At 41.6% G+C, this 14939-nt stretch overlaps 1 protein-coding gene across 1 annotated transcript in view; it reads right to left on the reverse strand.

The window, feature by feature from the left end:
* The window catches only part of LOC126292248 (sortilin-related receptor-like), a 177653-nt gene that overhangs the window by 7074 nt on the left and 155640 nt on the right, over positions 1 to 14939 (reverse strand). Inside the window, exons 29-31 of the mRNA XM_049986146.1 lie at positions 14118 to 14401; positions 10140 to 10339; positions 6756 to 6956 (exon numbers count right to left, since the gene is read on the reverse strand). Of these exons, the coding sequence (XP_049842103.1) occupies positions 6756 to 6956; positions 10140 to 10339; positions 14118 to 14401 (685 nt within the window). The remainder of the gene's footprint in view (positions 1 to 6755; positions 6957 to 10139; positions 10340 to 14117; positions 14402 to 14939) is intronic.

Here is a 14939-nt window from a genome sequence, read left to right on the forward strand (position 1 = left end):
CAATCAAGTTAACAATGTGAAGCTTTTGCACTGTGGCTCCCTCTACTGCAAAGAAACAGCTTCTTCTCAGGTTAGAATTCACATTCCTAATCTTTTACTGTTTTATTTTGTCTGTCAAGTCCATAGAAATTGTTAAACAGTGTCTTTACCTGCCACTGACTATGTAGCATTGTTTAATTCTCTATTAATCAGAAAATAACATAGATATTGTCACATAATTTTTCCCTACTACAAGGACTTGATAAGTTGATCAAACTTTTCAGCCTGCCTAGTTGTAGCCACCTCAAGCATCCATTCAGTTTTAGTCCCAAGGTGAATCATCTACCAAATTCCTCACAGAGTAAAGAAAAGCAAAAGAACCTTGAAATGTAAACCATAAATTTGTCCAATCAGTTTTTCACTGACTGACCTGGATCCTTTATGTAACAGTAGCAGCACAAAGAAAGTTTATGACCAAGGCCTGGACCATGCTGGCAGATAGAGAGTCAGGATATCTGTTCAGCTGTTAAAAGAGTCTGTGGCCACTTGCTTCTGGACAAGATTCACAGTTTTGTGAGGGCGACATACTGACTATAATGTTAGTCTTTTACTCAGAAGATGGGTGAATATTTCTTAGTCAAGGTGTTATGAAAGGAATTAGTTATGGCTGTATTCCCAAAGCTTCATTGATATACCATTATACTGAGAAAATATTGTGTGTTTGAACATTTTACTGGAAAGAATGGAAAGGGGAAAAAAAGAGGACGAAACCTCTAGTGCACATAACCCATCCTCTTTTTTTTTTGCCCACCAAGAGACACTTGAGTCTTGCTGTCTCCTGAAGTGTGCCAGCAATTATGTAACAGGGCTTCATGTATTTGTTCAGTGTTTAAAAATTTAATTTTCTGCTACTTACACATATCACTAATCTTTTTAGCAGGTATCCCAGTTGCTGCCAAGGTCATAAAGGATACTTAAGTAATAAGAGGATGCACTTTCTGACAAAACTAATCAAACTGCATTCTGCTTCACATATACATCATCAGCACCTACAGTTTTGATGCAGTGCATAAAATAATAATAATAATAATAATAATAATAATAATAATAATAATAACAACAACAACAAAATTTTGAACATGGTCGATAATGCAGCAACCGTAGACGAAATTTATAATATTAATTTATAATATTACTTGAAAATACAGCTCTTTGGTTGAACAGGTAAAAAATTTTCAACCTCTGCAACCGAAGAGCTGTATTTTCAAGTAATATAATAATAATAATAATAATAATAATAATAATATTTAAAGTTCTTCTCAAGTGATGTGCTATTTTTTTGTTTCATATGAATCAAATGTCCAGTAAAATTTTGTAATAATATGTATGAAAGTGTCTAAATGACAAACATCTACATACATGCCACAGAAACAAGAAAGCTGTGGTAGAAAGAAACATAGATCTACTGACATCACAATTTTACAGATGTGAATAGCCATTCACTACAATGCAATACATTTCAATTTAATAGTTTGCTTACCAATGAGAGCACCAACTAGAATAGTTTTTTGGAGGAGGAGAAAAAAAAATTAATTACTCCTCTTAAATGACGGTATGTACAACAGAGAAGTTTAACACATATCACAAAATTCTCACTTTGCACTGCTGTCACAAAAATATGCCTCCGATTTCTTAACAATCAACAAAAGAACATTTAGAGCTTGTGAATGTAATTCTAGCACCAATACTGTTTGGATACACCGTATGATATTTAAGGCTATACACTATCAGAAATAATAAAACCAATTTCCAAATAGCCATCTCTAATGGTGCAAATGCTACAACTACCACAAAGGCTCCCTTCTTCTTGCATCAGAATTAAATAGGGCAACCACAAGTACAAAAAATATTCTAAAGTTGACATTGCAAATTAGGATAGATCACTACTCATCACACTGTAGAGGTACTGAGTGCCAAATGAGTAAAATTTAAAAATAGACTGTAGGACATTTAACCTGTCAGATTACGTTCTTTATGTGATTTGCCATCGGGATCCTTCCTACTGACACCAACTTTTCTGAGCTGCACAGGTGCCTGTAATGTGTCCTTTACTCCCATAATTCCTGTCTCCACATGCATCCACCTGCACAGTTCTCACCCCCCTTCTCTGGTTCTCTCCATCCACCATCTCTCCCAGTGCAGCCGCCTGGTACTGCACCTGACAGCCCAACACACCACTCCCCCACACACTCCCAAATGTGTGTGCATAGTCTACTTTAAATGACCACATCTGCCACTCAATATCTCCAATGGGATGAGTAGCAATCTATTAATATTGTACAAAGTGTATTCCAAAACTAGTGACCGTTCGGTTACCATATTTACTCGAATCCAAGCCGCACTTTTTTTCCTGTTTTTGTAATCCAAAAAACCGCCTGCAGCTTAGAATCGAGTGCAAAGTAAGCGGAAGTTCGGACAAATGTTGGTAGATGCTACCACAACTAAGTTCTGCCATCGAATATATGTAGCGCTTCCCAGGCATGCTTTGCAGGCACAAAGATAAATACTGGCGCCAAAGCCTCTGCGTCCGTAAATAAATTTAAAAAGAAAGGTGGAAGATTAGCTTTTTTTTCTCCGCACCGACTTTCGACCACTTTTCATACATTATCCAACGAAGTAAATACGAATTCCGTATTGTTCATCTTCGAATGTAGCAGCATTTCAATGTACTACGAAAACACGACTGGCAAGACTGTTTGGGATGTTTGTCAACATGGCCAACTCTACGTTCTGAATTTTTTCGTACCTCTGAGAAGAAATGGTTTGCTAATAGGAACTTTTATGTATTGTGAATCACATGCAGTATTCTCTTCACCATAAGAATAATACGAATATAAACATTTTGCCATGTATTCTTTTGTGTTTGCTGCTATCTCATTTAAATCTGCTGTTGGCTCAGTTTAGTTTCATAGTTTATTAGGGCTAATAAACTACGAAACTAGAGTGAGACAACAACAAACGCGGAAGAATATATATAACACGTCATGTTTATATTCGTATTATCCTTATGCCTAATAGTGGTACAGCTAGAAATGAAGCAAGGGAATTGACTAGATTTTTAAATGTAAGATGACTAATTTCTGTGCAGAATTTAATGTACTAAACAGGCGTCTGCAAAGATTTTCAAACGGAGAAAAATTTTCGCTGAACTCTCGCTCAGAACATCATCTATCACACGCAATCTGTCATTTGGTTCTTGTTGATCGTAATCGAAGAAAGCAGCAGTGTAAGTAACAACAAATAGCAGTCTCTTGCCACTGTTTCGCGAGACTATTCATCTCTTTTGTTTTTTAATTGTAAGCAGCGGTAGCGTGCACAAAAGCAAGCCATGCCGTGAGCGGCGACAGGTCGTAAACACACATTATCAGAAGGCGACAAACAATGAATGACACAGAACAGTAATGCATTTTCAGCTTAGAGTGACAAACACCTATAACAAAGAGAAAGGCCCTTATCAGATTTTTTTTTAAAAAAAGGAAGGGTACCAGTATAAGTATGGACGGAGCACGTGGCACATAGCAATGGCTACCTCATAAAGTTTAACTGATAAGCTTACAACTCGAACCAAACTACTGTAGCTCTATTGTCATTCATTTGACCTAAATTGTGTCTCATATTACAATGGACCAACTTTGCTTCGATTTGGTGTGGCCGAAAACTTTTCTCCCCCCTTGAATTTCGAGTCTCAAATTTCAGGTGCAGGTTAGATTCGGGAATTTTTTTTTCCCCTTGATTTCAAGTCTCATTTTTCAGGTGCGGCTTAGATTCAAGTGTGGCTTAGATTCTAGTAAATACGGTATATATACAAAAAAAAAAAGCTCATGACGAAAGTGATACGATACAAGCAGAAGAAATGAATCAAATGTGTGCCACGGCCGGGACTCAAACCCAGGTCTTCTTGCTTACTAGGCAGAAATGCTAACCATTACACCACCACAGTACTATGGTCAACATTGCTGCATGAATAACCCAAGTCGAGTGCCCTCCCCAAAACCAACTTCATTTTGTATCTTCAGCTTATTTTCTCCCTACATTCTCACCATTGTCAGGGCTCCCTGGCATTGGAATAGTACCCTAGCATTGGATGTAATGGGAATCTTCAGCTGAAGATACGAATTGAAGTTTGTATTGGGGAGAGCATTCGACTTGGGAAGTTCGTGCAGAAATGTTGACCTCGGTGCTGCGGTGGTGTGATGGTTTGCATTTCTGCCTAATAAGCAAGACGACCTGGGTTCCAGTCCCTGCTCTGTCGCAAATTTTAATCCATTTCTTCTGCTTCCATCATTATTACTATCGCATACTTAAATGCCACATGGAAAACTTTAATTATAAGATCCATACGATCATGACAAAAGGTTTTTATGGACAGTAATATTTTACTACATATCTACCTTACTTTTCCTCACTGCTCACATCTCTACACTATGTGTAACATTGCACCAATTTTGTAAACCCCTTTGCATAGAAGTCTGCCATCTGAGAATTGAACCACATGTTGAATTCATCGTCATCTTTACATTGCTGTTCACCCAGCCACTATTTCAAATTCAAGAAGGAAAAATAGTCACTTGGCGCAGGAATTGTACGGAGGGTGATCAAAAAGCTCCAGAAGTAAATCTTGAGTCTTATTCTCAGTTTTGGAAGCGAAGTGAGGACATGCATGGTAGTGAAGGAGGATTATGCCAGACAACAGCTTCCTGCAGTGCTGACTTTGGATTGCATTTCATAGTATATGTTAACTATAATTGTTGGTCCATGATCCATGAAATCAATGAAAAGGATATCTTTTTTGTCCCAAAAAACAGTAGCCATCATTTTTTTATTCAAGAATGGAGAGTGCTTAAACTTTTTTGGTTTCAGTGAACTGGGATGGTGCCACTGTATTGATTGCCGTTTCGATTCTGCTTTGGTGTACAATATCCATGTCTTGGTGCCCAAAACAATGTGGGGCAGCTTAAGATCCTTTTGCCAGCAAACAACTAATCACACCGTGCATTTCACAACTGGCAGGATCTACAGTTGTCTCAGTCATTGCGATTTGCTCTCACTGACTGGCAAATGACTGCTGAACCAAACCAACACTGCAGTAGTTTCCTAAGGAGTCGGTAGAAACTTCATTTAGGCCAGCCATCAGTTAAAATTAGTTCTGGAATATGCCTCATTGTTATTCCACACAGAATTTCCCAGTTTCAAAGATGACATTTAGTGATTTATCATAAATGGACATGTTTATCACAAGGAGTTATCTGCCATCCTTAGTTCAATGAGTGTCATACTGAAAGTCACAAGCAACCCATTGTAAATTCAAATTTCAATAATGTAACAAAAACAGCTGCAGGATCGTAATCTGCAGACTTTCCACTGTATGTTGCTACACCGTGACATAATTAGCGTCTATCACATGAGCGCTGGCAGTACTTCCAAAATGGTGGACATCAGTTTTTAATTTCAACAGTACACAGTAATTGAATTCTTTATCAAAGGGGGGAAATCTGCTGCTCAGATTTATTTCAGACTTCAACATGCCTAAGAAGACACCAGCACAGATGTTAGCTAGCAGTGTAAGGAACTGGGTAAAGCATTCCAAAGGTGGAAAAACGAGTATCCAAGATAAGCCACGCACCAGTCAGCCGCGAACTGCATCCATGTAATGCAACAAGGAAGGAGTTGGCGAGTTCATTAGGGAAGACAGGCAAGTCACAGTGAATGAAATCATAATAAACTTGCAGTAGGACACAGTGCACGAAATGATTCAAAGCTTAGGTTACCAAAATGTTTATGCTTGCTGGGTCCCACATTTATTGAACAATGACAACAACTTCAGAGATTTCAACATGGAGGTGGTGATTTTTGGACAAGTGTTGTGACAGAACAATAACACTACAAGATGGTGGCCAAGTATCCTCGAGAGGTTGGAATGGAGTTCTATCGTAAGGGTATTTTCAAACTTGCAGAGAGGCAGGAAAAATGTGTGCAAAGAAATGGAGACAATGATGAAAAGTGAGAGAAAAGCCTGTAGATTATGATGATGTACTTTGTTTCTCCAAAAAGTAAATATCAAGAAATTTAAAAATTGTTGCTCGCTACTTTCAACATAATCCTTGTACAAAATACCTTCATTTTATGTCTGTGTATCTTATCCATAATGGATGGGGATGAACTCCATGACTACTTCTTTACAGCATGTAGAATAACACCGTATGACTGGTAGCGATCATTATACTACACCATTTTTCTGCCTGTTCCATCAAATATTGATAGTGAACTGATACTTCCACTAAGACAGGTTACTCTGTAGCTACGACATACATTCTGAAGATGAGCAACATTGCTTAAAACTTGTCATTTACTTTTCTTGATTGCTCTAAAGTGGAATGTATGAAAGTTAGGGGCAGGGGAGAGGGGGGGCTTCCCTTTTCAACATATCTCTCACTGTTTCTCTAAGCATTAAACTAGTTGAAGAATATGCATTCAGTCTATATAAAGAAAAAATATATATTTCTATAATATTCTGCTTCTAGGAAACTTGCTTTACCAAAAAATGTAATTGAATGTGAAATAATACTGCAAGCATTTTGTTTCTCGATTAAAAACCGGGACACCTGGTCAGCCTACGTAAGGTCTCCAGGTAAGACTTGTATGAAAGAACAAAAATCTTTGTAGTGTACCAGGGCAAAGCAACAGTACCTCTTATAAAAAGTGAAGCGCAAACTTACCGAGTCCGTCTGCTCCCGAGAAAGTTGCCGAGCCCGAGCGTGTGTCATAGTGGCTGTTTGCAAATGACACGAAGCTGTGCTGCAGCCGCCTGTGGCGGTACACCAGGAAGCCCACAACGGCAAGCAGCAGGCCGACCACCACGATCACTGGCACCACCACCCCAGCGACGCTCGATGCCGTCAGCACGGCCACCCACGAACCTGAGGGCAGGGCGGCTGTGTGACAGTCGGTGCCATTGTCCTCCAATTCTGTTAGCAACACTCTGCAGTTTCAAAGTTTAATTTTACCAGGACATACACAGGGGGAACAACAACAACAACAAAATTTTTGAGTTTGTTCGCATATATTTGGAGAGTAATAATGTAATTATGATTTAATTTTGTCCATTGTTGTCAGTGTCATCAGTGTGACTCCATTACTTTCATATAAGAAAATCACAACAGTTGAGAGTCAGTAATTGCAATTTTTATTAGGGATTCATTTAAGACCACTATCAGTTCACAAGATCAGAAGATATCCTGTTAAACATAAGTAGGAATATTACAAGGTGATGTACATATGCAGGTATACTACAAGGTGATGTGCTTTACTGTAATAAAGCTATAATGTTTATAGAACTAAGACAAATAGTGAATTAATTACTGTTTTCAGCAGTTGTAACATAATTTTTAGGGGCAGAATATGAAAAAATTGTGGCTTTATTACAACAGTAGGAATTGAAGTCCAGGAAGTAGTATTAAAAATTTTGATGTTAGCCAGTGACATTGCAATTCTGTCAGGGACAGCAAAAGACTTGGAAGAGTAGTTGAAGCGAACAGTCAAGTGTCCTGAAAGGAGGATATAAGATGATCATCATTAAAAGCAAAACAAGGATAATGTAATGCAGTTGAATGAAATCATTTGATGCCATGAGAAAGAGATTAGGAAACGAGACACAAAGTAGTAGATGAGTTTTGCTGTTTGGGCAGAAAAATAACTGATAATGGCCAGGGTGGAGAGGATATAAAATGTAGACTGGTAACGGCAAGAAAAGCATTTTTGAAGAGGATTTAAGTGTCAGGAAGTCTTTTCTCAAGGTGTGTGTTTGGAGTGTAGCACTGTATGGAAGTGGCACACAGACAATAAACTGTTTAGACAAATAGAGAATAGAAGCTTCTGAAATGTGGTGCTACAGAGGAGGGCTGGAGATCAGATGGGTAGATCATGTAACTAATGAGGAGGTACAGACAGAATCAGGAAGAAAAGAAATCTATGGTATAACTTGTCTAATAGAAAAGATTGGTTGATAGGAGACATTTTATGACTTCAAGCGATCACCAGTTTCGCATGGGAAGGAAGTGTGATGGTAAAAATTGTAGCAGGAGAGCAAAAGAGAAATACAGTCAGTATATTTAGAAGGATGTGGGTTGCAGTAGTTACTCGGAGATGATGGGGTTTGTACAGGATATAGTAGCAAGCAGAGCAGCATCAAACTAGTCTTTGGATCGAGGACAGCCATAATGACAACAATGTCACATTGTAATATTCCTACTATGTTTAACCTGAATTCAAAATTGATGTGAAATGATCGAGCACAGAAGGGGGGCCCAAAGGGCTCGAAATGTGTTGAAATAAAAATCACAATTAGTGATTGAACACTGTTTTGTCTTCCTAATTGTACTTTATTCTTCCTGCTCCCCCATTTCCTTCTTTTCTGCAAAAATACATTCGCAATAGTGAAAAAGCCTTAAATATGCAATCGCCAAAATGAACAACATAAAACAAAGGTTAATGCAGCAGCCCTCACACGCAAAACTACAGTGAAGCAGTTGAACTAACTGCGAGAACAGCTCGGCACAGTGCCATCGTGCCACTCTTCCACACCATGTGCAACCAATGTGGGAAGTGCATAGTGGCCAATTCTTCATCAATTGTTATTTTACAGTGCCACAAAAACAGAATTCAGACAGAACCGATAAAAAATACATGATAGCCTGAGGGAAAGTAGTAAACTGGGTGTCACTGTTGTCAATAGCGAGCAATCTGAGTGTATCGAGCAATCTGAGTGTATCGAGCAATCTGAGTGTATCGAGCAATCTGAGTGTATCGAGCAAGCTGAGTGTATCGAGCAAGCTGAGTGTATCGAGCAAGCTGAGTGTATCGAGCAAGCTGAGTGTATCGAGCAAGCTGAGTGTATCGAGCAAGCTGAGTGTATCGAGCAAGCTGAGTGTATCGAGCAAGCTGAGTGTATCGAGCAAGCTGAGTGTATCGAGCAAGCTGAGTGTATCGAGCAAGCTGAGTGTATCGAGCAAGCTGAGTGTATCGAGCAAGCTGAGTGTATCGAGCAAGCTGAGTGTATCGAGCAAGCTGAGTGTATCGAGCAAGCTGAGTGTATCGAGCAAGCTGAGTGTATCGAGCAAGCTGAGTGTATCGAGCAAGCTGAGTGTATCGAGCAAGCTGAGTGTATCGAGCAAGCTGAGTGTATCGAGCAAGCTGAGTGTATCGAGCAAGCTGAGTGTATCGAGCAAGCTGAGTGTATCGAGCAAGCTGAGTGTATCGAGCAAGCTGAGTGTATCGAGCAAGCTGAGTGTATCGAGCAAGCTGAGTGTATCGAACAAGCTGAGTGTATCGAACAAGCTGAGTGTATCGAACAAGTTGAGTGTATCGAACAAGTTGAGTGTATCGAACAAGTTAGTTTCCAAATAATGTGCACAGTGCATATTGTCGACATTTGCACTGTTGTGCACACACTGTCAGTGCATTACAGATACTAATATACAAAGTGGTAAGAAATCAAGTGAGGAGCGAATACCCTGTGAGACTGGAGATCACACATCTCTTCTACCAAAATACTGAAAAGAACATTTCCGAACAACTACCAAAATTGTCTCTTAAGGTTGATGATAGCATGAAATTACTGTTTGCTTTTTAGTGATGAAACTGAAAATTTTCAGTCTCGAGTTTGCTCGTAGATGTTACCTTTAATCGTTGCAAACAAAGCTATCTTGAGTTTAGTTTTGCTGCCGATTACTGCCGTCTTTTTCTTGACTAAATTGCACATCATGAGGTTGTGGTTAGTTTAGGGGACGACTTTAAATTCAGGGCCAAAATACCCCATGTCAAGTGATGCATGTCAACTATCAAGTAATTTTAATTGGACTATACCCCAAATTTGTAGTTAGTGTACTTTATAGAAGAAGATAGCAGTGGTTTTTACCATCCCCAAAGGCCCTCCTTGATGGTGTAATTCGTGGACCATGATAAGAGAATGAATGAAACTGAATTAATAAACGAATGAATGAATGAATAAATGAATATGATACAGAATTTGGCTCATTACACAATCTTGGAAATTTGTTCCTCTCATGCTTCATAAGTGACTGCAATCTAGAGAAATACCTCACCTTTATCTGGACTAAGAAGTGATACAACTTCTGAAGGTTGTGAGCAGTAACCTTCCTTTGTCTGCAGCTGTACTGCAAAACTGTACGTCTGTCCACTCTTCAGCTCGTCTAGTGTCAGTGGGGGGCCTCGGATCTCATACTCTGTAGCCTTCAGTTGGTCAAAAGCAGGACCCTCAGACACCAGCACTTTGTAGCGGTAACTGCAAAGGAAAAAGTTATTTATTAGCCACTGTTCATCAGAAGCGAAACACAATACTGCAGGCTGCAACTTTTGCACCCATAAATCTGCCAGCAACAACACAATAGCCAAAAAAAGAATAAAAGCTCCTTCCTTAATCTGCCAGGAAGTTTTGTATTTGTGCACAGTCCCCCACAGAGTGAAAATTTCATTCTCTGGGGTGTCACTGGGTCAAGATCCTGGACATGAAGTCCTTTTGGAAATTTTGAAGATATAAACATAATAAAAAAAATGAAACCGATACAGGAATTTTGAGTCGGCACAACCCAATCTTGATATAGGGGGGGAAAAAAAAAAAAAAAAAAAAAAAAAAAAAAAAAAAAAAGGAATCCTCTGCGCTCCACTTCCAAATCACATCATTTCAGGTTGGGGGCCAGAGATATGCGAACAAGCAAAGCAGAAGAGGCAAAGGGGGATGGGAGAAAGTGGAGGGCAGAAATGGGCATTAAGATGACAAAGTTAAAGGAAATGAGAAATGTGAAGAGGAAAAGTGTAGGAAGGGGGGGGGTGAGTGAGTGAGGTTGGAGTGAGGTTGGAGTGAGGTTGGAGTGAGGTTGGAGTGAGGTTGGAGTGAGGTTGGAGGGAGGGAGGGAGGTTGGAGGGAGGGGGGGAGTGAGGTTGGAGGGAGGGGGGGAGTGAGGTTGGAGTGAGGTTGGAGTGAGGTTGGAGTGAGGTTGGAGGGAGGTTGGAGGGAGGGAGGGAGGGAGGTTGGAGGGAGGGAGGGAGGGAGGTTGGAGGGAGGGGGGGAGGGAGGTTGGAGGGAGGGAGGGAGGGAGGTTGGAGGGAGGGAGGGAGGGAGGGAGGGAGGGAGGGAGGTTGGAGGGAGGGAGGGAGGGAGGGAGGTTGGAGGGAGGGAGGTTGGAGGGAGGGAGGGAGGGAGGTTGGAGGGAGGGAGGGAGGGAGGGAGGTTGGAGGGAGGGAGGGAGGGAGGGAGGGAGGTTGGAGGGAGGGAGGGAGGGAGGTTGGAGGGAGGGAGGGAGGGAGGGAGGTTGGAGGGAGGGAGGGAGGGAGGTTGGAGGGAGGGAGGGAGGGAGGTTGGAGGGAGGGAGGGAGGGAGGCTGGAGGGAGGGAGGGAGGTTGGAGTGAGTGAATGAGTGAGTGAGTGAGTGAGGGAGGTTGGAGGGAGGTTGGAGGGAGGTTGGAGGGAGGTTGGAGGGAGGTTCGAGGGAGGTTGGAGGGAGGTTCGAGGGAGGTTGGAGGGAGGTTCGAGGGAGGTTGGAGGGAGGTTCGAGGGAGGTTGGAGGGAGGTTGGAGGGAGGTTGGAGGGAGGTTGGAGGGAGGTTGGAGGGAGGTTGGAGGGAGGTTGGAGGGAGGTTGGAGGGAGGTTGGAGGGAGGTTGGAGGGAGGTTGGAGGGAGGTTGGAGGGAGGTTGGAGGGAGGTTGGAGGGAGGTTCGAGGGAGGTTCGAGGGAGGTTCGAGGGAGGTTGGAGGGAGGTTCGAGGGAGGTTGGAGGGAGGTTCGAGGGAGGTTCGAGGGAGGTTCGAGGGAGGTTCGAGGGAGGTTCGAGGGAGGTTCGAGGGAGGTTGGAGGGAGGTTCGAGGGAGGTTGGAGGGAGGTTCGAGGGAGGTTCGAGGGAGGTTCGAGGGAGGTTCGAGGGAGGTTCGAGGGAGGTTGGAGGGAGGTTGGAGGGAGGTTGGAGGGAGGTTGGAGGGAGGTTGGAGGGAGGTTGGAGGGAGGTTGGAGGGAGGGAGGGAGGTTGGAGGGAGGGAGGGAGGTTGGAGGGAGGTTGGAGGGAGGTTGGAGGGAGGTTGGAGGGAGGGAGGGAGGTTGGAGGGAGGGAGGGAGGTTGGAGGGAGGGAGGGAGGGAGGGAGGTTGGAGGGAGGGAGGGAGGGAGGGAGGGATGGTAACATGATGGACAAGAGGAGAGAGGGACAATGTGAGGGAGTGGTGAGTAAGGAAAGAGGTGGCGTGAGGTGAGGGAGGGGGGGGGGGTGCAGGGGTGAGTAGGGGAGAAGGTCGATGGAGTCATCATTAATTATCCTCTCTCTCTCTCTCTCTCTCTCTCTCTCTCTCTCTCTCTCTCTCTCTCTCTCTCTCTCTCTGTGTGTGTGTGTGTGTGTGTGTGTGTGTGTGTGTGTGTGTGTGTGTGTGTGTGTACACCCAGTGGCTATTTGCATACAACAGCAACATGTTGACAGACTGGCAGAATAATTTTTCAAGAGAGAATTTGAAGTTGATGCTTTCTTTTGAAAAGTTTTCAACAGTGTATGGTTGTTGAGCTATTTTTTCTTTAACTGATTACAAGATGTGATCTAACAGTAGTGGGATCTTTTTTTTTAATTTCACTGGTTTTGTACACCTGATTTTCAAATTTCTCTTTTATAATTTTATCTTTCTGGTACACATGTTCCTGATGTATGTTTGCGTTTTCAGCTGTTTTGAATATTTAGTTTACTGTTGACAGTCAAAAAGGTTGTGTGTGTTTTCAAGCACTTGGCACATTTTTACTTTCAAAAAAGATAGATCATAGACTTTGCATTAAATTTTGATTGAAAAATTGAATAAAGTGCAGCACCGCACTTGAAAAGTTGACTGTGGCTTTTGGCAAATCTACTATGAGCAACACAAGAATTTACAAATGGTAAATATTTCTCAGAGGGTCGAGAAGACATACAAGAATTTACAAATGGTAAACATTTCTCAGAGGGTCGAGAAGACATTGTCAGTAACTGATGTGCTAGGGAATCCAGGGCGGCTATCGTCTTTAAGTTAGAAGAAGTAAAGAAAATGGTCCTGGAAAATTAACCAAATCACTACCAGAGAGGTTGCTGATAATTGTTTTTGGACTTTTGCGGATGAAACATGTAGCAGCAAAGTTTGTTCCACAATTGTTGAATTTTGACCAAAAATGATATGGTATAGACACCACTCAGGAACTGCTGAATGAAGTCGACAACAATCAAGAACTTCCAAAGGTTATAACAGATGACAAAACATGGGCAAATTGGTATGACATGAAACCAGGGCTTGATAGTACCAATTAAAACTGCCTGAAGAGCCAAGACTGCAAGGGGGGGGGGGGGGGGGGGACAAGTTTGACTCCATGTAAAGGTTCTTCTCACTGTTTTCTTTGATTGCAACTGGATAGTGCATCACAAGTTCCTGCCTTAGTATCACACTGTCAATGGAGAATACTAGCTGGAACTTGCATGCCATTTGGGTGAAGCAATCTGAAAAAAATGGCCAGAGTTGTGGAAAAATCACATGTGGAAATTGCATCACAAAATGCTCCCACTTATACCTTAATGCTTCTTCATGATTTTTTGTCAAAAAATCAAACCGTTATGTTGCCTTAGCCACTGTATTCACCGGACATGGTCCCCTGTAACTACTCCTATTCCCAAGGCTGAAAAGAGGCATGAAATGATCTTTTTTTGCCACCAGAAATAAGACAAAAACAGAATTGCTGAACAAGCTGAAACATCATAATGAAAAGCGACTTAAAGAAGTGCTTCCAGGAGTGGAAAAAGCACTGACACAAGTGTATCATATCTAAGGGGGATAACTTCAAAGTGGACAAAGTTGATGTTGAATAAATGAAGGTTCTTTAAGTAAAATAAAAATTCCTGTTTCTATTTGATTACACCTTGTACATTAAATGGGAGGAGTTTAAATTATTTCTTTTTTCCCAATAATTTAAATAAGTTTGATCTGTTGTATCAGTAAATAAAATTAACTGAAAAACTCAGCAACAAAATAAGAGAAAAATAAGGAATGTTGTACAGACTTCTGTCCTTACCTCGTATTCAGCATTTCATTTGGTAGCTGAGGTTCCTGCCAGTACACTAGAATTGATTGGTTGGCCGCTTCCATGGCCTTGATGCTGTGTGGGACGGGCAGGGGTGCTGCGTGCCACACAGGGGGATAAGCTGCCGCCTTCTTGGCCCCCACAACGTCCTGAGCAACTTCTACATGGTACGATCCACCCCGTGCCACAATCAGCTGATGGTTCAGGTACGTTCCCGTGGTATTACCCAGACGCACACTCGAGGACTTTTTCAAGTTCACCTCCGTCACAGTAATCTGTAATAGCAATGCTCTTATTTATTCTCAGTTCCAAATGAAGTTTGCAATTAATAAGATACAGAAAAGTCCCTTCAGAATTCGGTGAGATGCTGCATTGTCACACGTATTATTTAACCTTCTCCCTGAAAAAGTTGTATGAGACCAGTAAATCTGCAAATGCTAACATATACTGAGGATAGGACAGATATTTCAGTTGAGAGAAGAACTGATAAAAACAGTGGAGGAACTGAGCAGTAATGCGGGGAAGGTGGGTTTACGAATCTGCACAGAAAATAGATAAGTCATGGAACTAAGTAGAAGCATGAACCACAACGTGCCTGATAATTTACAGGTGGAAGACGCAAAGCTGAAAATAGTTAAGGACTTTAAATCCTTGGGATCACACTTCAGCCACAAATATAATGTCCAGTCAGAAGGAAAGCAATTAATCGCTAATGCTCTAGATCCATTACAACAGCCTAAAACCAGTTATGAAATCAGGGTAACCCCAACAAAAGTTAAAATGAAGGCATACACTGAGGTGATAATTGTCATA

The sequence above is a fragment of the Schistocerca gregaria genome, chromosome 9 (genome assembly GCF_023897955.1).
Source record: "Schistocerca gregaria isolate iqSchGreg1 chromosome 9, iqSchGreg1.2, whole genome shotgun sequence".
Lineage (NCBI taxonomy): Eukaryota > Metazoa > Arthropoda > Insecta > Orthoptera > Acrididae > Schistocerca > Schistocerca gregaria.